This window comes from Ovis aries, chromosome 4 (assembly GCF_016772045.2).
Source record: "Ovis aries strain OAR_USU_Benz2616 breed Rambouillet chromosome 4, ARS-UI_Ramb_v3.0, whole genome shotgun sequence".
NCBI lineage: Eukaryota > Metazoa > Chordata > Mammalia > Artiodactyla > Bovidae > Ovis > Ovis aries.
In genome coordinates, this window is record NC_056057.1 from 108,203,968 (window position 1) to 108,225,427 (window position 21,460).

Consider the following 21,460-nt stretch of genomic DNA (forward strand, 5'->3'; position numbering starts at 1 on the left):
CCATCCTACCCCTCTGCATTGTCACAGGGCACCAGGTTGAGCTCCCCGTGTTGTCCAGCAACTTCACATTAGCTGTCTGTTTTACACGTGGTGATGCATTTTATTTCAACGCTACTCTCCCAATCCGCCCCGCCCTCTCCTGCCCCTGCTGTGTCCGTTTGTCTGTTCTCTATGTCCGACTCTAACTCCTGCCCAGCACATAGGGAATTTTGGTAGTTTTCATCTGGTCACCTGGTGATTCAGTAGCCATACACGTCGTTCCAGGCAAGCAGAGCTGCAGGTTATGGTAGACCCAGTAATACCGTTCAGTATGCTCGCTAAAAATGTGGGTCCTGAGTACAACTCCCCGGGGGAAATGCGCTTCCTCCCCCGAAAAATGGAGACAGCCATAGTACTTACTCTGTAGGACTGATGTGAGTATAGACAAATAAAAAGTACTTAGAACAGCTCCCAGCAAATGGCATTTATTGGCAATTCACCAGAACTGCATTGACATCCTTGAGAGCAAGTGTGTTCTGGAATACAGAATACTCGGAGTGTCCCAGTTACACACAATGAATTCTGAACTTAGAAACAGTGGCAGAGACACAGTCTTCCTGTAAGAAGGAGAAGGGTGCTAGATTCTACTCCAGGGCACCTGGGGGAAAATCTGGTTTTGTCTTTGTCTCTATGGCAACCTCTTCACCCCAGCTTTATCCATTCCTTTAGTCATCCTTACTGTCATGGCTAAGAACAGCAGTTCTGGAGCTGAACTGCCCGAGTTCAAATCCTTTCTCTCTATATAGGGAGGCCAATCACGTGCTGGGACAACTGGAAGATCAGGTACTGATACATGTTTGGAGGCTAAATTTGATATTTAATAAAAATTCAATAGTGAGCATGGATAAGGCCAAACCTTGTTGAACTTTCATTTTTCCAGGTGAACTTTTTTCTAAATGGAAAATTATCCATGGGTGAAAGCTCCACGTGTTTGTCATTGCTATGGGCTTCAGTCAAGCCCCGATTCTTCCTCTTACTGGCTTTGTGACTTCCGAAGTTATTTAACGCCCCTAAGTGTTCCCTTTCTCATCTATGAAGTGGGGTAATGATACTACCAACCTCAAGAGGTCTGTGGTGAAGATTATACAAGACAACTCATAGGAAATGCCTCTCACCAAGCCTGGGACATAAAGACTGTTCATTATGTGTTAGATGGCATTACCGCTCCCTCAGTGAACAAATATTTATTGATGTATTCTCCCATTTTATTTTTTAATTGGAGGAAAATTGCTTTACAGGCTTGTGCTGGTTTCTGCCATGCAACAACGCAAATCAGCCATAATTATGCATGTATCACCTCCCCTGACTCCCTCCATCCCGCCCCTCTAGGTCATCGCAGAGCGCTCAACTCAGCTCCTCGTGTTCTAGAGCAACTCCTCACCAGCTGTCTGTTTCACACTGAGTGTATGGGAGTCGACTACTTTCCCCACTCGTTCGCCTCATTCCTTCCCCTACTGTGTCCACAAGTCCGTTCTCTAGTCTGTGTCTACGCTGCTTCCCAGCAATAAGTTCACCAACACCATTGTCCAGATGCCATATGTATGTGTTAATATACAATATTTGCTTTTTTCTCTTTCTGACTTCACTCTGTATAACAGAACAAATGTTTATTGAGCTTTTCTCTGTCAGAAATGCACCTGACGAAGGACATGAGTGAAATAATAGGAAACTATCCTCCAATTGGGAGAAGGATGTGCTGATGGGCTTCAGAGAAAGACAGTCCCCAGGTCCGTTTGCCTGAGGGGCCACTGTGTCCTCGGCAAAGCCCAGAGAGTGATACTGAGAACAAAACCATGGTTTAAAAACCAAGCTTGAGGAAAATGGCTCAGTGTACATTCTGCTAATGCTGGAGATGAATCTCTCATTGGAACCCCACCAAGCCAAAGAGCCGGGATGGACCGGAATGAGATGGTAAGAAAGTTCAGGGACGCTGGGTGGCGGGCGGTCAGTGAGTGTGATTAACTCCGTCTGCTACAACTCAGAATCGTGTTCCATCGGAGCCCTCTCAGCACTGCTGCTGTTGAGACAATGCCTTGATTCCATGGTGGCCAGAGGAGCCAGCTGCCTGTTTTGTGCCGACAACCAACAGGCTGATGGACCTGGTAGGGCTGCTAGAGTGACTTTCACCTTTGGCTGGAGCAAAATGACTCGGAGATGAAACTAACCAAGAAAACCAAACCCCACCAGTGCTGTAACCTCCAGCTTGAGTTCACACCATCCCATTTGAGTTTACACCATTCCTGGGGTGAAGTTCTACCCCAACATCCTTCCAGAGGCAGGAGAAAGGATGCTTAGGATGGGCTAGGATCTTGAAGACTATCATTTGATACCACATCTGGGCACAACACTCATGTTCACTAAATACTCTCACTCAGGGACTGACTGCTAACCTCAAGGAGGTAGACCCTGAAGGGAGATTCAGTTTGCAGGTTGTCCTCACAAAACTGGGCTTGAGAGCTCCCTTATGTGCACACAGGTGGTGATCAGATATGCTTTTTATCCCCATGTCATGAATAAGAATCCAGACACACAGAGGGTTGAGTGACTTTCCATAGAACCAAAGCTGGTTCACAGCCATCTCCATTAGAGCAAATCTCTTACAATCAGAAAGCTTCTGAGAGCTGGAGATAAGAGGTTTGTTCAGGGCCAGCTGGGGTGAGGGAGTGATATCAGATTACAATGCAATCCAGAGTCTTTAAAATTATTGGTCATAAATAGAAGCCAAGTGCTTGCAGAAACTCAAAGAAACATCCTCTGCAGGAGGGCGAGGATGGTGAAGACAGCAAGGTTTGGGTGGCAGTGAGCATAGAGGCAGCGATTCAAGAAAAGAAGCACGGCGGGGTTTTCCTGAGAAAGCTGGTTTCATTTTGTCTTAGCATCTTGAAGGACTTCCTGAGGACAGGTGGCAAAGGAGGATTCAGGCTCAGGGCGCACTGGCGAGAAACACAGGGAGGGGGAGTGGGCGAGTGGTCCCCCCGTTCCACACACACACCGCTGGGTGCCCACTGCTGACGTCGCAGTCTAGATGTACACTCTCATGGGGTTTTCTTCCCACTCAGGCAGACAGGCCAGGCTGGAAGCCACTTCCTCCTCAACAGGCCAGCCCCAGGCCTCAAAGAACGGAGCCAGGTTCTTCTGCACCTTTTCAGAGAACTTCCTCACCCACAGGTTCATCTTGCCAGGGTTGTCCCTGGGGATGTCAGAGAGGGTCTGGTACTCAGCAAAGAGCTGGGTGAACGGCTCCCACCCAAAGGCCTCCTGGAGCTGGAAAAGGAGGAAGGGGCAGAATGAGGTGTAAGTCTGTGAAATACTGCAGCATACGTGTTCACGAGTGTGTCTCCTTTCCTGTGATTTCTGTGTGTGTGTTAAGTCATTTCAGTTGTGTCCAACTCTTTGCCATTCCATGGACTGTAGCCCACCAGGCTCCCCCGTCCACGGGATTCTCCAGGCAAGAATACTGGAGTGGGTTGCCATTTCCTTCTCCAGGGGATCTTCCTGACCCAGGGATCGAACTCGCATCTCTTCCGTCTCCCGCTTTGGCAATGGGTTCTTTACCACCTGCACCACCTGGGAAGCCATTGTTAGCTTTGCTTCTTTACTTGCCCCTATCTCCCCATCTTACTTCTGATCATAAACACGATTGTGTTGGCTCATTCCACTTTTTGGTCACAAACCCTGTACCCTTTGAATCTAGTAGGGGGCTACACAAGGAACCTAATTGCTGAAAAGAGGTAAATCCTCAACAAATGACAGTTATCTCTCTTATCTGAAATTTCTTTAATTAAAAAGAAGTAGTATTCTCAGTTCCTAAGTGTTTTCTTTTTTTTTTTTCTAAGTGTTTTCTTGACTTAGGCATCAGACAGATTTGAGCTTGACTGAGATGGAATTCGGTCCCCAAATCTGGGAACTTACGATATCTTTCAGACATAATAAAATCTTTGTTTTTCTCTTTTTTTTCAAGCCATCTCAGACCTGTGACTATTTTCATGGCTACTGTTTTTCTCTGTGGGACACTGCCTTTGGAACAAAACAAGAAATTAGCAGGTATGTCACAAGTGGTTCAACATGTGAGTGACTTATACTTCATAGGGAAGAATCTACCTGAAAGCCATGGGTAAGAAGCTCTTATTTGCTAAGATTATAGAAATTTTTGATTCCCTGGTGGCTCAGACAGTAAAGGGTCTGCCTGCAATGTGGGAGACCTGAGTTCAGTCCCTGGGTTGGGAAGATCCCCTGGAGAAGGAAATGGCAACCCACTCCAGTATTCTTGCTAGAGAATCCCATGGACAGGGGAGCCTGGTGGCCTACAGTCCATGGGGTTGCAAAGGGTCGAAGATGACTGAGCGACTTCACTTTCACTTTTCATAGAAATTTAGAGCTAGCAGCGATCTTGGGGTTTCCAAGATCTCCTCCTTTTATGGAGGAGAATCCTCTGAGTCTGGGGTATGAAACCACAAGGACAGGTGCACTTTGATCAGCTTCCCTGTGATCTCACGGCTGTGTCCTCACTGACGTGGCCTTGTGAGTCCTCCTGCTCATCTCTTAATATATCACCACACTGAACATATGATTACACATATAACATTATGAAACATCTGCAGTGTGTCAGGTACTGCGCTAGGCGAAAATGATTAGGGCTCTTGTCCTTCTGGAGATCCCTGGTCAACCGGAGAGACAGACGTATAACAAATTACAAAAGAGGTTGGCTTGTCCAGGAGATGATGTCGGGAGAAGAGGGCAAGAGAGCCGAGTTCGGACAGGTGATGTGACAGGAAACAGACAAGACGTTCAGCACGTTTCAGCTGCAGGAGGGAAGCGGGGGGACATAGAAGCCGAATCAGCAAATGCGTTCCTAGTGGGAAGCAGCTCCGTAAACTGCAGGATAATCAAGGAGGTGGGCAAGTGGGAGCTGGAGGTGTTGGTGAAGGTCTGATGATGACCGGCCTTCGACACCCACTGAAGTGTTTCCCCTTCCTTCTGAATGTGAAGGAGCACGCTTGAGGGACGTAACCACAGAATATTCAGATTATTTTGGAGCTGGTGTGGAAGGTGGATTGAAGGCGGTTGAAGCAAGATGGGGGAAAAACTTAAGAGGCTTTGGGAGCAGAGAGGAGGATGCTGAGGATCTGCACTAAGGCAACAGCAGGAGGAAGGAGGGGGAGAAGACCTCCCGCAGGTTGAGAAAACAGAAGGTGCCCATCTGTCCTGAGACCAAGCCTTGGACTCCAGGATGAGCGGTCTCCCCAGAGCTTTTGCAGAATGATACTCGTGGTGAGTGGGTCAGCAGGTAGAGAGGAATGAAGGCTTTGCCTTACACTTCAGGGCCAACCACCATGTGGGGTCTGTTTCCCTGCAACCCTCAGACTGGCTCTAGAAGAATCCAGATCTGATGCAATGCAGTTATCTCATTGACTGGGGCTGTCTCTCACTCAGATCTTCAGAAAATGAATGAAAAAAGAAAAATCAAAGCGAGGTGTTGGAAGTGCAAAAGCCTCGGCTTGTCACTCCTGACCATAGGTTCTGGGCCCATCATTTAAATGTGTGATGTTGGTCAGGATGCTTAGACTCTCTGACTCAGTGTGGCTGTGAAATGTGAGCCATGACCATTATTTAGAGGGTCATAACAGACAGGGCAGGAGATCTGACTGGGGCGTGGCTTTCACAGCTTGAAAATATTAAATTTCAAAGCAGTATGGGAGAGGGGAAAGGGATTTCTGCTTATCTCACAGGAAATCAACTCAGTTCGAGACTTTGGTATTCTTCTGTTGGGTTGGTTATTTACTTATTCATTCTGAAGACACTTTGGGTTCAAGTGGGTGGTGGAAACCTGGCAATTTCGGTGACAGTTACCTCCTAAGAGGTCTTCTTGTGATGCAGTTGCCCCTAACACTATGAAGGTGTGCAACACTCACTTGACCCCATAAAACCCCATAAAACAAAGCAAGACAATCACCATTTCCGAGGCACTCATTAGGGGACAAAGGATAAGCCAGCGAGTGGGAGAGATGTGACTCAGTCCCAAGGCACTTACCCAAAATGTCTGCTCTTGCCCGATATACCCAGAGACTGTATGTCTCTCTAGTTATTTTTTTCTCATAATAGTTGTCATTTTCTCTTACATATACAAAAGCACAGGAAGTGAGTGGGGCAGGTGTCATTATCTGCATTTTAGAGATATTTGACCTGAGAGGCACCACCACGCAGCCAGGGAAGGTGGTGGGCAGGCTGGTGGGGGTGGAAAGGACTTGGCGAGCTCCCGGGATCTGGGATGCCCCGTGATGCAGGGTCTGGGGGCACCCATCTCCCTGAATTTCTGATCAGTACCTGCAGATATGTTTCCAGAGCTGTCCACACTTCCCAGTCGCACAGGGGGGCTCCCTTCTCCAGGTGTGTTTTGATCCTATTCTCCCGTTCTGGAGGGCTCAGAGCGGGGTGGGCCTGAGCCCTGGGGATACCCAGGACCGTCTCGTGCACGTACACCGACCACAGGTTGCAGGTGGCCTCGGTGGTGTGTGGGGGGAGCTCCCACTCCTCCCGCTGCTGGTTGTGGCCCAGCTCGTGCACGGGGCCCCAGAGACCCTTGGTTCTGATGAGTTTCTCATTGATGAGCTCCTGCACTGACTCCAGGTGGCACATGATGGGGTAGCCCGAGTGCATCCAGCCTGGGAATGCAAAGGCAGAATGAGGCACGGGGCGGGGGTCCACCCAAACCCATCTCCCTTCCTTCCTCTCCACTGGGTAACTTTTCCTCACCATCCTGCCTGTACCTGCTAATTCCGGAATCTCCCTGCTGACTTAGAAAGCTGATGCCCCCATGACTTGGTCCAAAGAGTGCTCAGCCTCCTTCCCATACTTCCGCTCTGGAATTACGCCTCCCGCTTTCTCTGGCCCCAAAGAGTGTTAATTCTTTACATAGCCATGCCCACCCTAATTCAGTGCTTCCCTTCATGTGAGTTTCCTTTGCATGCCCATCTGTACCGTTAAGTCTTGTATCCGAATCTGAGATCCTTGAGGCTAGGCAGTGTTACTCCTTCTCTTGTAGAAACCACCGTTGTCCAAATTCAACAATGCTTTTTAACAATGAAAATCTTGCCCTTTGTTAAAAGATTACAAATATGGCCAAAGGAATTTTTTGAATCTTTTCCCCCTTTTTTAAAGCAAAAGATGTCCTTCTTTTCTCTGCTGCTGCTGCTGCTAAGTCACTTAAGTCGTGTCCAACTCTGTGCAACCCTATAGATGGCAGCCCACCAGGCTCCCCAGTCCCTGGGATTCTCCAGGCAAGAACACTAGAGTGGGTTGCCATTTCATTCTCCAATGGAGGAAAGTGAAAGTGAAAAGTGAAAGTGACGTTGCTCAGTCGGGTCCGACTCTTAGTGACCCCATGAACTGCAGCCCACCAGGCTCCTCCATCCATGGGATTTTTCCAGGCAAGAGTACTGGAGTGAGGTGCCATTGCCTTTTCTCTAAACCACTAAATACTTAGTATAAATCTTTTTACCCTCTCTTTTCATTGCAAATCTGAATTATGGTTGAAGGAGATATCTCAGAGGTATTAACCTCTCCTTGAAACAATCCTCACCAGCGTCTTGAAGTCCTAGTACCAGTTTTTCTGAGACTGTTCCATCCCTCTGTGAATTCTTACCCTGTGAATTCTTACATGATTTACCTTTTTGCATGTAAACATCCTTTCATCTCCATGTCTTCAGTGTATTTTTCTCCCCTTACTTTACCGGTAAAATTATGCCTTACACATATTGGATATTTTAAAAGGCAAAATAAAAGTCAGCAGAAAGGAAGCAATAACAAAGATCAGGCAAAAAATAACTAAAATAGAGAGTCAAAAAACAATGGAAAAGATCAATAAAGCCAAGAGCTGGTTTTTTGAAAGGACAGTCAACAAACTCTGGCCAGGCTCACAAGAAGAGCAAGTGGACCCAAGTAAACAAAGTAACAAATGAAAGAGGAGAAATACCACAGAGATACAAAAAATCCTAAGAGAACACTATGAAGTTACATGCCAACAAACTGGACAAGAAGAAATGGACAAGTTTCTTGGACCAGTTTCTAGAAACACACAGCCTGTGCAAACTGCGTTAAGAAGAAACAGATAATTTGAACAGATCACTCACTCACTAGAAGTGAAACAGAATCGATATATAGAAAAATACCTCTGTACAAACAAGAAGTCCAGGACTGGATGGCTTCACTGAGGAACTCTACCCAACAAACACAGTAGAATTTATACCGATCCTTCTCAAACTCCCAAAAGACCGAAGCGGACAGAATCCACCCAAAACCATTCTAGGAGGCTGTCATCACTGATACCAAAACCAGACAGGGACACTACAGAAAGGAAGGAAGGAAGAATGAAAGAAAGAAAACAACAGGCCCCAAGAAATGCAAAATAGTAACGAAAAGGTGTCTACCCGCTAGGAGCATCCATCCCTCTGGAGCACCTACCGGCTGAGATCTGCACATCAGCAACAATCCTCTCAGGACGGCGGAAAGGGAAGGGCTGGGCCGCCAACCTGGCTATAGCCTCCATCATCTCGTCCCAGAGGCGGAGCAAGGGCTCCGGGTCCTCCAGGGTCCGCAGGTCTGCAGTCGGTACCGTCAAGATGATGTTGTCTGTCGCCAGCTCTCCCCAGGGAGCCGGGCTCTCCTGAATACAGCTCCTCCACGCCTCCAGCGATGTCTCACCTGGGAATAAACATCACGGAACCTGTCACCCACTTCCTCCACCTTCCTTGAGCTGACCAGGAGGAGGACACTGAAATAAGGGACGATTACCATGCATGTCTACGTGCTGCACAGAGAAGGACAGGCCCCCAGACCCTCCCCTCTGTTCTGCCCTGAAGTCTCCATGGACACAGGGATTTCTCACTCCTGCCTCCACTGCCATCTCCAGCAGTCCCTTCTCCTGTCCACCAATCCTTCACCTCCGCTCCTTGGCAACCAGCCCACAACTGCACAGCAGCCCCCGCTCTCCTCCTGCCCTCCATGTCCAGTCCACTCACCCAGCTTGTAATACGGGGCAGGCACAGCCCTCTTGATGGTGATGGACATGGGCCCCAGGTTACAGCCCGTGGGCACAATGACATAGAGAAGGCCGCCCCAGAGGTTGGAGACCGACTGTTCGGTTCTGTCCATATAGCACTGGTGAGTCACCACAGGGGCTCGAGACAGCTTGCTGGCACTCATCAAGTCATCGGTGTGGCAGCCAATCTGTAACTGGAAAGGCGATTGCACCATGCGTGGGTGGGGCTGGTTCCCTGGGCTGTGGGTGCGGGGTTATGTGTGGGACTGTGTGATGGAAGGTTCTGAGAAAACTCCAGTTTCCCCTTTCTGTAAGTGGTGCATGCAAACCATGAGATGGTGGCACTCAAAAAGTCATATGCACTGAATGGCATGTGGAATCGTATTTCTAGGGATTTAAACAGCTCTACAGTGGACTGACTTCCCTGGTAGCTCCGTCAGTAAAGACTCTGCCTGCAGAGCAGGACACCCGGGTTCGATCCTTGGGTTGGGAAGATCCCCTGGAGAAGGAAATGGCAAGCCACTCTAATATTGTTGCCTGGAAAATCCCAGGGACAGAGGAGCCTGGCAGGCTGCAGTCCATGGGGTCGCAAAGAGTCGGATAGGATTTAGCGACTAAACCACTACCACCACAGTGGACCAGCATCAGGCAGATCAGACATAACCCTGAGGCTGATACTGACTAGCAGCTCCTGGTGCCTCTGTTCCAGACTGAACCTGGGCTCCTACACCAGGGATCAAGCCCCTGAGGTGGTTCTGATGCCAGAAATAAGGCAGAGGGAATCCTTGGCCGCCCTTCGTGCACAGACAGGAGGCCATCCAGACACAGTGGGACACGGGATGAAGGGTCATCCCGGCCTCCCTTCCTGCTCAGACAGATTGAGTGCGTCTCTCCTGGAGGCCTGGGACTGCTTTTCTCAGGGTTACTGCAAGTGAGCATGAGAAGGGAGACTGACCCCCAAGAGACCTTAACTGTGGTAGGAAGTGACCCTCAGAATTGAGGCAGGAGCAATTTTAATTTGGCATCATGGTCTATTTTTGTGAGTGATGGGGTTGTGCACACCCTCTAGGGATGAAGATAAAGATGTAAAACCCAGAGAGGCCATGCCGGGGAAATGCCTGTGGTTCAGCATATGTGCGGTGTCCTTTCCCCCACATTCCTGTCGGAAGCTGGAGAGCTGAGGGCTTGTCTTCGAGGACTGGGTCTGAAGTGAAGAGCTCTACACAAGCACTCAGTTGGGTCCTCCTCTCTGTGACCCCATGGACTGCAGCCCGCCAGGCTCCTCTGTGTCCATGGGATTTTTCCAGGCCAGACTACTGGGAGCGGGTAGCCATTTCCTTCTCCAGGGGGGCACTCCCTTAGGCTCCCAGAAACTTAGCTGCTTCATCCGTAATGTGGGTGGGACGATGCCCTCCTGCACTCTGGTAGAAGAGCAGTGAGCTGGATGAGAATGAAAGCATGAGGCAGTGGCGGGGGTCCGAGCCTTACTTTCAGGCCGGTGCAAGCTGCAGCTTCGCACAAGGAGACTTCTGTAAGTTGTCCGTTTGGGAGGTAAAGCCCTGTACTCATCCAAGTATCATCGCCTGGGTGACAAAAGGCACAGTCAGCAAAGGCTGAGTTCTTCCCCTGCTTGGTGCCCCGCAGCACCTCCCAGAGGTACCGCCCTTCCCTGCACACCTCAGTTCATCCATGCTTCCTGCCTGAAGCCCACCTAAGCCCAGAGCAGAACCCCACTCCCATCTCCTTGAAAGTGCGTGATGGAGAAAGGAACTGGCCCACCGAACCTTCGGCCCCTACAAGATCCCACGGAGCCCACGAGCCCCCTTCCTGTCCCCCGCCAGGCCCCTGGTGGCCTACTTGGGTTGCGTGCATCAATCTCCACAGTGTGCTCTGATGGGCAGAGATTGGAGCCACAGGACCAGGCTCCAAGCTCCTGTGCCAGCTCTGAGCAGTCAGTGCCGGAGCGTGCCAGCTCCGTGGCCAGGCAGAGCACCACCGCCTCACAGGAGTCACTGGCCACCGGATTCTCTGGGCTCACAGCCGGTAATCCCGAAAGACGCAACTGCTTCCTCAGGAGCCGGTGCAGGGAGGCATAGGCAGGGACCCCCTCTGCGGGAATCTGGAGGAAGGCGGCTCCATCCACTCTCAGTTTTGACAGCCAGTTCTTCTCCAAGTTGCCACCCTCGAGGTTCAAGTTAGCCTGGAATTCAGACAGCGCCTTGCGGAAGTGGTAGTTCAGGCTGTCGGCTGAAGGGACCGGGAAACAGCCCGGGGCCAAGGTCCAAGGTAGGATGCTGAGGCCAAAGCTGTTCAGTATGACGTTACCGGGGAAATCAGCCAATGTGGAGCGGCCAGGGTTCTGGGAGGCCCACCACCAGGCGTGGCCCCCAATCAGCAAGCCCCCGCCCTCGGCCACAAACTCCTGCAGCTGCTTAGCCTCCTTGTCGCTGTAAGCTGTACAGCAGTAGATGGACACGTCACTTGTCAGACGGGGCTCAAGACTGCACTCAAGACCACGCTCCACCAGCAGGGCATGCAGCTTGTCTAGACTGGTGTTCACCCCAACTTTGCCTGTCTGGCCTTTGGCCAGCCAGCGCACAGCGTTGAGTAAAAAGGGTTCCAAACTGGGAGCAAAGAGCATGCCCTCATGGGCAGCCAGGACCACCCGGCCCTGGCCATAGCGGGCAGCTGCCAGGAAGCAGCGGAGAGAGGCATCTAAGCCCAGGGGGAAGGCCAGGGCCCCGTGCACCAGCAGCTGTGAGGGGAGTCCCCTCGTCCCGATGTCGAGCTCCGAGATCCCTTCCAGGAGCTGCTGCTGATCCTTCCTGAGGTCCTCCCCACATCTGGAAAAGGAACAAAGGGCCTGCACTCAGATGGGGAACCACTGAGACCAGTTCACTGAATACAGAAATCTGGAGGGGTACAGAGGTTACACAGTTCACACCAATTTTCTCACTCTCATTAATGACACTGGCGATTTGAGTCACTTGTGTGACTCATTTTATTGCAGTGGTCTGGAACTGAACTCAGAGTACCTCTGAGGTAGGTTTATTATTGAACATAGCAATGAATGAAGTTAAAAAGTACATCTATTCTTCAGAGTAACATTTCTGTAAAGAAGGCAGTACAGAACATCAAATCCCTCTCTCTACATGCTAGCTCTGATTTAGGAATGTGCTACAAGTAAACTCTTCACACTACACCTGAAGATTTACACACTCTTTTTAAAGGGCTTCCCAGGTGGTGCTAGTGGTAAAGAACCCACCTGCCAATGCAGGAGACATAGGAGATAGGGGTTCAATCCTTGGGTCAAAATCCTGCCATGCCTGCAGGAGGGCATGGCAACCCACTCCAGTATTCTCGCCTGAAGAATCCAATGGACAGAGGAGCCTGGCGGGCTATAGTCCATAGGATCACAAAGAGCCAGACACGACTGATGTGACTTAGCATGCACTCTTTTTAAAAAGTGTCACTTAAATGTGATGACTGCATTTACTACTTGTTACTGAGAAAAAGAAAGCTGACTGCCGAAGAATTGTTGCTTTTGAACTGTGGTGTTGGAGAAGACTCTTAAGAGTCCCTTGGACTGCAAGGGGATCCAACCAGTCCGTCCTAAAGGAGATCAGTCCTGAATATTCATTGGAAGGACTGATGCTGAAGCTGAAACTCCAATACTTTGGCTACCTGATGTGAAGAGCTGACTCATTGGCAAAGACCCTGATGCTGGGAAAGATTGAACACAGGAGGAGAAGGGGATGACAGAGGATGAGATGGTTGGATGGCATCACTGGCTTGATGAACATGAGTTTGAGCGAGCTCCGGGAGTTGGTGATGGGCAGGGAAGCCTGGCGTGCTGCAGTACATGGGATTGCAAAAATTTGGACACAACTGAGTGACTGAACTGAACACACACAGGGGGCTGACTCACATGCCATAGTTTGCCAATCTCTGCTGTAGAATCTAGATCAAACTTCTAATTTACAAGAAATATAGGGAACAAAGGAATTTATTCAACTTCACCACAGGGATTCAGTCAGCAAAATGCAGACTCTTTTGAAGGAAACACATTCTATATTATGGGGAAACTGTTCGGGATAAAGCACCTAGTTTCCTTAAGAAAAAAAAACAGCAAGAGATAAAAAGAACTGCAAAGAAAACTCAGTATTATATAAGACATAGAAGTCATATCAAGCTATCAAAATATTTGGGTTTTAATAAAAGATCAATTCAAACTGTGAAAAAAATAAGACAATTATGGAAATGGATAATGACATTAAGAAATTATTACTTCTTTTTTGACGTGATAATGGTACCTTCTGGTTATGTTTTCAAAACATAAACAAGACAAAAGGTACTTCAGATTCCGTGGCCAAGATGAAAAATGTAGGCGGAGATGAAGAAAAACAAGAAAACAGGTTTAGTTTGCTGGATAGGAGTCCTTCGGAACTATTAAGAGGAATTAGTTGGTGAGATTTACCTGTTTGTCCCTCAGACTTAAAGAGAAGCTGGAATGAATCGGATCCACCCTGGTTCTCTGAATAACTCATCACCTCCCAACCCTTTCAGAGGGAACCAAGTTTAAGTGTGCCAGGCCTTGGAGCTGAGGACACTGCTAACTGCTTTCTAAATATGTGTCTGCCCTTCCTTGCCTGGTCTGATTTCCAGTCAAGATCAAACAAGTCATTCCTAAACAAGTCAACCCTGAATATTTACTGGAAGGACTGATGCTGAACTTCAATACTTTGGCCACCTGATGCGAAGGGTCAACTCATTGGAAAAGACCCTGATGCTGGGAAAGATTGATGGCAAAAGGAGAAGGGGGTGGCAGAAAATGAGATGGTTAGATAGCATCATCAACTCAATAGACGTGAATTTGAGCAAACTCCGGGAGATAGTGGAGGACAGAGGAGCCACGTGTGCTGCGGTCCATGGGGTTGCAAAGAGTCAGACACAACTTGGCAACTGAACAACATGCCCTTCCTTACAGCAGAATCTTGACTTCTTCAGAGGTGCCAGTGCCCATTTAAAAATATTCAGCCCTTCAGGCCCTCTGGCAGCTAGAGTTGGCCAGGTTAGCTAATTTCTGAAACATTACAGAAGTCAGATAGTCAGGGCTCCCAGAAAACATATTACTATCTGCATTAAAAGCGATGTATGCAGCAGGTACATTCATTATAGCTTATTCTTGCTGGGGTGTAGTTATATTGCCAAAATTAGTAGTAGCAATCTTTTAGTCATAAGGATAAAAGTGAAGCGTATCATAGGGAGGGATGTGGGTCACGGAAGTGGTAAAGGGGAAGAGAGACAGCGATAGAGGGAGACTGGAAGGGAGAGAGAAAGGGAGGGCAAGAGAGGGAGTGAATGAATATGCATGAATGAACCTGGGTTATCATAGAGCAGGGAGTTAATCCACAGTCCTGATTATCTGCCTGGACTTTGTTACACAAGAGAAATAAACTACCAGATCCATCCAGCGCAGCGTGGTTTCTGTTACCTGTGGCCATGCACAGTGAGCCACTGATTTAACGAGTTACACAAAACCATAAATATCCCAAACTTCTGACCTCCTCTAATCTTTCCTTTCCTAGCCCTGTACAGCTCCCTAAGGGCAACACCCATCCTTAAAAGTATTTGATCACGGAATCTCGACTCCTGTCTTCTCTCCTCACTCCAGTTCAGCCCACCAGCCAAGCCTGGAGGCAGGAAGGAGCCAAGGTACTTGTCTCCCTCGAGCTGTGTCTCTGGCCTGTGTCTTCTCTTGGGCTCCAGTTCCCATCAGACATCCCTCCACCAGGACTCCCAGCTCTCCTGCTGAACAGGCCTAGCATAGCTCCAGCCTCTACCACTGAGCCACCCGCGAAGCCCCCACCCCGCCTAACCCAGGCATCAGACAGACTGACGAGTGAGTCTTCTAACAGATTAATTGTTGCTCTGGCCACAGACGGCAGGAAAAGTGAGAACTCAGCCCTTCCTGGGCCTCAGTGCATTACCATTGTCTTTTCCTTTCTATGTGGAGGTTCTGAGAAGAAGTAGAAAATCATGTGTATTAAAGTGGAAGCTCACTGATGAGGAGGATCAGATTTATTGTGGACACGCATCAGACTCCCGGTAGGGAAACACCACTCACCTGACCTGGAGAGGGATCTTGGGCACCTTCTTGGAGACCTTGAAGCAGCCTTTGTCCCCATAGGTGTCAGTGAAGTACACTCCGGCCACACTGGTCACCTGGTTCCCTGGGAACTTGGACAGCACCTTGTCACTACCGTGCTGACTGGCCCAGTACCAGGCCTGGCCCCCGATGAGCAAGCCCCCACCACGTTTCACAAACTGGATCAGCTCCGCAGTCATGGTGTCATCGTAGGCACTGATGCAGTAAACCTCCAGGGGTTCTGCTGGTTCTGGGTGAACCTGTGCCTCCGCCCCGGAGCCCTCCAGGATGTGTGCTAGTGATGCCAGGGATGGGTGCACACCAACAGGCGCCCCAGGAGAGGGAGAGAGCCAGCGCACCGCATTGAGAAGAAACGGGGCCAGGCCGGCATCCAGCAGATAGCCCTCGTGGGACACCACCACCAGGCGGCCTCGGCCGTAGAAGGAGGCCGCAATGAGGACCTGGCCTTTGTCGTTCACCATCACTGGGAAGGCGGCCTCTCCAATAAGAAGGAGTTCACTGGGAACAGGGTCTTCGGGTACCTCCCAGCTTGTCACTCCATCCATGAGGGCCTCAAAGGCAGCCGCAGGAGTTGTCGCCATGGTTCAGTGAGCTGCAGGAGGTGAAAGCAAAGACTCAGCTTGGTCAGAACAAAGGAAGAAATGTGCGGGGCAAAAAAAAAGAAAAAGAAAGAAAACTAAATGCATTCAGGGACTGCCTTGGTATTCCAGTGGTTAAGAATCTGCCTTGCAATCCAAGGGACACAGGTTTGATCCCTGGTCCGGGAACTAAGATCCCACATGCAGCAGGGCCATAAGCCACCCTTGAGCCCCAACAGTGAGCTGGTAGAGAGGATCCCACAAGCCACTGCTAAGACCTTATGCAGCCATAAATAAATCCATAAATAATGCATTCAGATGAAAACCACTTGTTACGTACCCCGAGTGGTGGAAGGCCCAGGGGTTCAGCAAGGAACACAGCAGACAAGGTCCCTGCTTCACGAATCTAATATTTGAAAAGGGGAAGGACAATAATTAGGTAGACAAGCAGATAAAATGCAGCCATTAATAATCGCTAGATGAAAATAAAACACAGTGGTGTGATATCCAGCAACCAGAAAATTACTTTAGATGGGGTTATAGTAAAGGCCCACATGAGAGAGCGACATTGAAGCTAAGACCTGAGATTTAAGTTGAGACCTGAAATGCTGTAAGTGAGCACTTTTTTTTTTTTAACTTTTTATTTTACATTGTATTGTGGTAGAGTCGGTTAACAGGGTCCTGATAAGTTGCAGGTAAACAGTGATGGTAATGCAACTCAAGCATACAAATACATGTATCCATTCTCTCCCAAACTCCCCACCCCTCCAGGCTGCCACACAACATTGGGCAGAGTTCTCTGTGTCCTACAGTAGTTGTTTATCCATTTTAAATATGCAGTGTGGACACATCCATTCAGAACTTCCGAATTATCCCTTCCCCGCAGCCTTCCCTCTGGGAGCTTTTGAACAGAGAGAAGCCCCATGGGAGCTGCAGGAGCAGAACCTGAGTGGTGTGAGGGTGGGGCTGGATTCCTCAGGAGCAAGACGATCAAAGTGAGAGCTAACCTGAGATGACTTGGGACATTATTTCTCTGGACAAAAAGGTCAGTTGATCTTGCAGAAACAAAAGCTGTTCTGGTAGCTCTGACTAAATGATTGGGAAACACCTCCCAGTTTACTGGGTCTGCCCTCACTAAGGAGTTCCCCACCCCTACTTTGGGGAACAGTCTGAGGTTTACCAGGACTTTGAAAATTTGGTGTGCCTAAAACTGAGTTCATTCTCCCCTTCAGAGCAGCTCCTCTTGGATAAACTATTTATACGCCGGTCTTCCCATTTGTATAAAGAGAATAGTACACACATCCTTTGGAGGATTGTTTTGGAAGAAGAGAATGCAGATAAAAATGTCCAGTGTCAGGTATGCAAGGAGAACAGAAATCACGAGTGTCTGTCCCTTTGCCGTGCTTTCTGGCCTCTCCAAGCAACAAGAGCCAAGTAGCAGGTGTGCTGTGTGCCCCAGACCTCATCCAGCAACAGCCCTGGGGGACTCTCCTGGGCACTGGGAGACCTTCTCACCTGGGCAAGGGTCCAAGGGCAGCCCTGAAGTGGCGGTGAGCTGATATGGGGCAAGCTTCCCCTGGGGTAGAGCCATCCTAGGTGCACTCTGGAGCCCCTCAGGGGTTACCCCAGGAATCGGGCTCCAACTGCCCACAGCGGTAAACAGCTCAGCGAGACGTCCCTCCTTACTGGACCAGGGTCCTTCCCGGTTTCCTCCTCTCCACGTCCTCACTGTGCAGTTCTGGGCTCACTTCCCAAGTAAACTACCTGTGCTCAGGTCCTTCTATCAGGCTTGGCTTTGGGAAACCACCGAAACTGACAAACACCAAGCCCTTCCCTTCCAAGGCATCTCCTCCCTCCTGTTTCCATACACTGTCAGCCACCTCCATTTTGCCCTTGTTTTTCCCACTTATCAAATACCACTCCCTTTAATACATTCCTATCCAGAGGAGACCAAGCTGGTTTCTGTCCTTAAGATGCATCCCGTATTCTCATCTACAATCTTCCTCAAGGCTACTCACGGCTCGTCCTCATCAGTTTCATCCACTTCCCCAGGTAAAGCTGAGTGCCTTCCCCTGGATTTTAAGCCTGCAGAATCTAGGCTTTCCACAGTATTCTAGACTTTTTTTCCTTTCACTTTCTCCACCAATTCTCTAGAAGGCTTGGCTCCTTAAGTATGCCCGGTATTCCTCTTAAAACTCCAGCTCCTTTCTTTCTTTCTGTTTTTTAACGATCCTTCTCATCTGAGGGGCTTCTCTGTTGGCTCAGATTGTAACGATCGAGCCTGCAATGTGGGAGACCTGGGTTGGAGCCCTGATCCAGGGATCCCCTTGGAAAAGGGAATGGCAACTCACTCCAGTATTCTTGCCTGGGAAATCCCATGGACAGAGAAGCCTGGTGGGCTACAGTCCATGGGGCTGCAAAAAGTCGGACACACTAAACAACAACAACAACAACAACCCATCTATCCCCTTATTCTGAATATTGCCGGCAGGAAAGTGAATTCACAAAAAACTACCAGTCCCCAGCTGGAGTACGAAGCCAGAGGGTGAATGATTTCAGTCTGTGGGTTTGGGATGGAAAAGCGCAGCGAGAGATCAGGAAGTCTGAGGTCAAGCCTCTGACAAAACAAGTGAGCTCTTTCATGAATCCGAGCCTCCCTAGTTTTACAGGAAAACCAACAAAAACAAAACAAAACAAGACACAGGAGATGAGAAAAAAGACGTTCTCAGAACTCTGACTACAACTGACACTGCGTTCGCGTGCATGCGCACGCACCCACAAACACAACCCCATACAACCACACACCTTCTGTCAAATTCTTGACCCAGAAATGCAAAGAGGCAGGAGGAAAGCAACGAAAATAGGGAAAGGAAGGGCGAGAGGAAACCAGAACGTGAACCTAAGGAGACCAGAGACACCGAGACTGCCCACCGCCTGGAACGATCTCCGGCCTGCATCTGGCACCTGGCGGCGCACCGGTCTCCCCAGGTCCTCGGTCCCCGCCGGAAGCCACCCACTCCACCCAACTGACGCGCTTGGACCCGCGAACTCACGTACGGCGGGGCGGGTTCGGGGAGCGGACCAGGGCTCAGGCACGGCTGAGGAGGCGCTTCCTGCGCGCAAAGACTTGTAGACCCGGGGAGGGGGGCGGGCCGGGGAGGGGCGGGTCCCTCCCGGAGCCTCCGCCCCGCGGCCCCGCCCCGCCCGCCGCACCCGGGGAGGTGCTCCGGGGGATGGGCAGCCCTGACCATGGCCACGCCTGGGGGTCAGAACTCCCGCTTCCCCAGACCCTACGAGGGATCCTGCTGTGTGCGAGGGAGCTGCGCAAAGCTGCTGTCACGTTTGATGAGGAAAGCACACGCCAAGTCTCCAATAAGCCAGACTCGGGGCGGACAAGCCAACAACACCGTGACCCACGACCCGGGGGGTCGGCTTTGGCCCCGCGTGGATCGGGGCCCCTTCCCCTCCAGTCCCCGGTGCGGCGCCCGAGAACCGAGGCTTCCGCGTCGTCCCCAGCGGGTTGCTCCTCCGTTGAGGGCCTGTCCCCTGGAGGTCAGTCTCCGGCCGTGCACCGCGTGCCCGGAGGGATTCGCGGGGATCCATGGAGCTCCATCAGAACCGTCTGGGGCTGTAGACAGGAATGTTGCCCGGAGATGTGCTTGCTGGCAAGGAAACGTGCCTGTTAACACCACCAGACACGTCCACTCCAGCTGGAGTGATAGAGGGGCTGCGGCTTGAATTTCTACCCAAGAGGAGTGGGAAGGTCAAAATCAAGGTTAAAGAGGCCCAGATTTGCTGGGAACCTGATTTTGCCGTTTTGCGCAGTCGATACACTATTTTTACTTTTAAGGATTTTTTGTTGTTTGTTTGTTTTGTTTTGTTTTGTTTGTAGAAGGAGAGAGTGACGGTAGGGATGGGGCAACGCGGGCGTAGTTGAGGGTGATTATAAAGACGTGGACTTTAGATCCCTATCTTATAACCTGTCTCTCCTTCGGGGCTAACATTGGTTATACATGTAAATCATTGCTCTGTTTATGGAGTTACCGGATGTGTCTATTTTTCTTAAAGGATCATGACTGTCTGTTTACAAAAATTACTTAAAAGCATCCATTAATGTCATGTCCTCATTGAATTTTCACATGTGCTTGACACTTCACTCATATTCTCTTCTGTCTCAGATCTCGAATCATTGTAAAACAGGTGGTACCTCCTCCAGTATCTTCCTATCCAGTTCCATTTTTTGTATTTTCATTTTTTAAATTTATCTCTAACTTCTTTGGTAAAGATACACTTGGGTAAACTCCATTTCTTAAAATTTTTTGTATGTTTGTTTGTTTTCTTTTAGGGTATAGCCTATTAACAGACAATGTTGTGATAGCTTAAGGTGCACAGGCAAGGGACTCAGCCATTAGGTATGCATGTATCCATTCTCCCCCAAACTCCCCTCCCATCCAGGCTGCCACATAACATTGAGCAGAGTTCCATGTGCTATACAGTAGGTCCTTGTTGGTTATCCATTTTAAACATAGCAGTGTATACGTGCCCATCCCAAACTCCCTAACTATCCCCCCACCAGCCTTCCCCCATCCTTCCCCTCCCCTGCAACCATAAGTTTGTTCTCTAAGTCTGTGAGTCTCTTTCTGTCTTATAAGCAAGTTCATTTGTATCATTCGGTTTAGATTCAACATATAAGAGATGTCATAAGATACTTCTCCTTCTCTGTCTTGCTTCACTCGTGACACTCTCTAGGTCCATTCATGTTGTTGCAAATGGCATTATTTCATTCTTTTTAATGGCGGAGTGATATTCCATGATGTATGTGTACCACATCTGCTGTGGCCATTCCTCTGAAACTCCATTTCTTGCCTCTCTGTATAGAACATGCCATTTCTTCAGTGCAGGTCACCCTCTCCTTTGCCAAAAGTGAAAGTGAAAGTGAAGTCGCTCAGTCCTGTTGGACTCTTTGCGACCCCATGAACTGTAGCCCACCAGGCTCCTCTGTCCATGGGATTCTCCAGGCAAGAATACTGGAGTGGGTTGCCATTTCCTTCTCCAGGGGATCTTCCCGACCCAGGGATCAAACCCAGGTCTCCGGCATTGCAGGCAGAAGCTTTAACCTCTGAGGAGGTTCAAACTTCGAAATCCAGCTTCTGATTCTACCATTTCGTTTCTTTCCCAAGGTCACTGGTGGACCCTTTTCCAAATCTCATCTCTACCCTGCCTCCTGGCCTTCAGTACACATTGGGTAAGTAAGTGCTGACTGACTTCATTTTCACTCTTTGTTCTTTAACATTGAGGGAGCAAACAGACAGAACAGGCTCCATCTTGAAAGCAGGACTCCATCTTGGACTTTGAGCTATATGCCCAGTATCTATGGAAACGACATACCAACTGGAAAAACAGACCCCCTGGATGGAAGAGCCCCAGGGCTCATACCTAGACTCTCTGTTGCCTAAAAGAAAACCCTAATTATCTGTGTAACTGAATAGAATCAAAAGTTCTATTATGCTTATTGGAGTGTGACCACAGGCCTATTGATAAGCGTCCACTGTTAACTACCTAGGCTTAAGGCATATGAATCACGGGTTAACTTTGATTCTATCTTTCTTTTCCTTTGTTCAGACTAGTTTCAGGGAA

The 21,460-nt window shown here is 49.4% G+C and overlaps 2 protein-coding genes across 31 annotated transcripts in view; one reads left to right on the top strand and one right to left on the bottom strand.

The window, feature by feature from the left end:
- Window positions 1–21,460, top strand: part of LOC101116903 (olfactory receptor-like protein OLF3) — a 211,943-nt gene that overhangs the window by 45,642 nt on the left and 144,841 nt on the right. For 6 of the 18 annotated variants that reach the window (XR_009600558.1, XR_009600572.1, XR_009600564.1 and 3 more), the window contains exons 1-3: window positions 19,379–19,598; window positions 20,169–20,235; window positions 21,004–21,068. The gene's annotated coding sequence lies outside the window, so the exon portion shown is untranslated. The other 12 variants (XR_009600557.1, XR_009600574.1, XR_009600563.1 and 9 more) reach the window with 3 other exon arrangements.
- On the bottom strand, window positions 449–18,944 carry TCAF2 (TRPM8 channel associated factor 2). 13 transcript variants are annotated; one of them, XM_027968895.3, is made up of 9 exons: window positions 18,881–18,944; window positions 16,164–16,229; window positions 15,204–15,837; window positions 10,934–11,919; window positions 10,565–10,659; window positions 9,057–9,270; window positions 8,500–8,739; window positions 6,364–6,701; window positions 2,577–3,303 (listed from the first exon to the last, which is right to left on the bottom strand). In XM_027968895.3, exons 3-9 carry the CDS (start codon window positions 15,824–15,826, stop codon window positions 3,061–3,063), a joined length of 2,739 nt encoding a protein of 912 aa, XP_027824696.2. In that variant the 5' UTR covers window positions 15,827–15,837; window positions 16,164–16,229; window positions 18,881–18,944; the 3' UTR covers window positions 2,577–3,060. The 13 variants fall into 13 exon arrangements, 10 of the variants coding, with proteins under 10 accessions (XP_060271156.1, XP_042104898.1, XP_060271157.1 ...); XM_027968894.3 differs by having other exon boundaries at window positions 18,877–18,944; XM_027968898.3 differs by having other exon boundaries at window positions 18,755–18,944.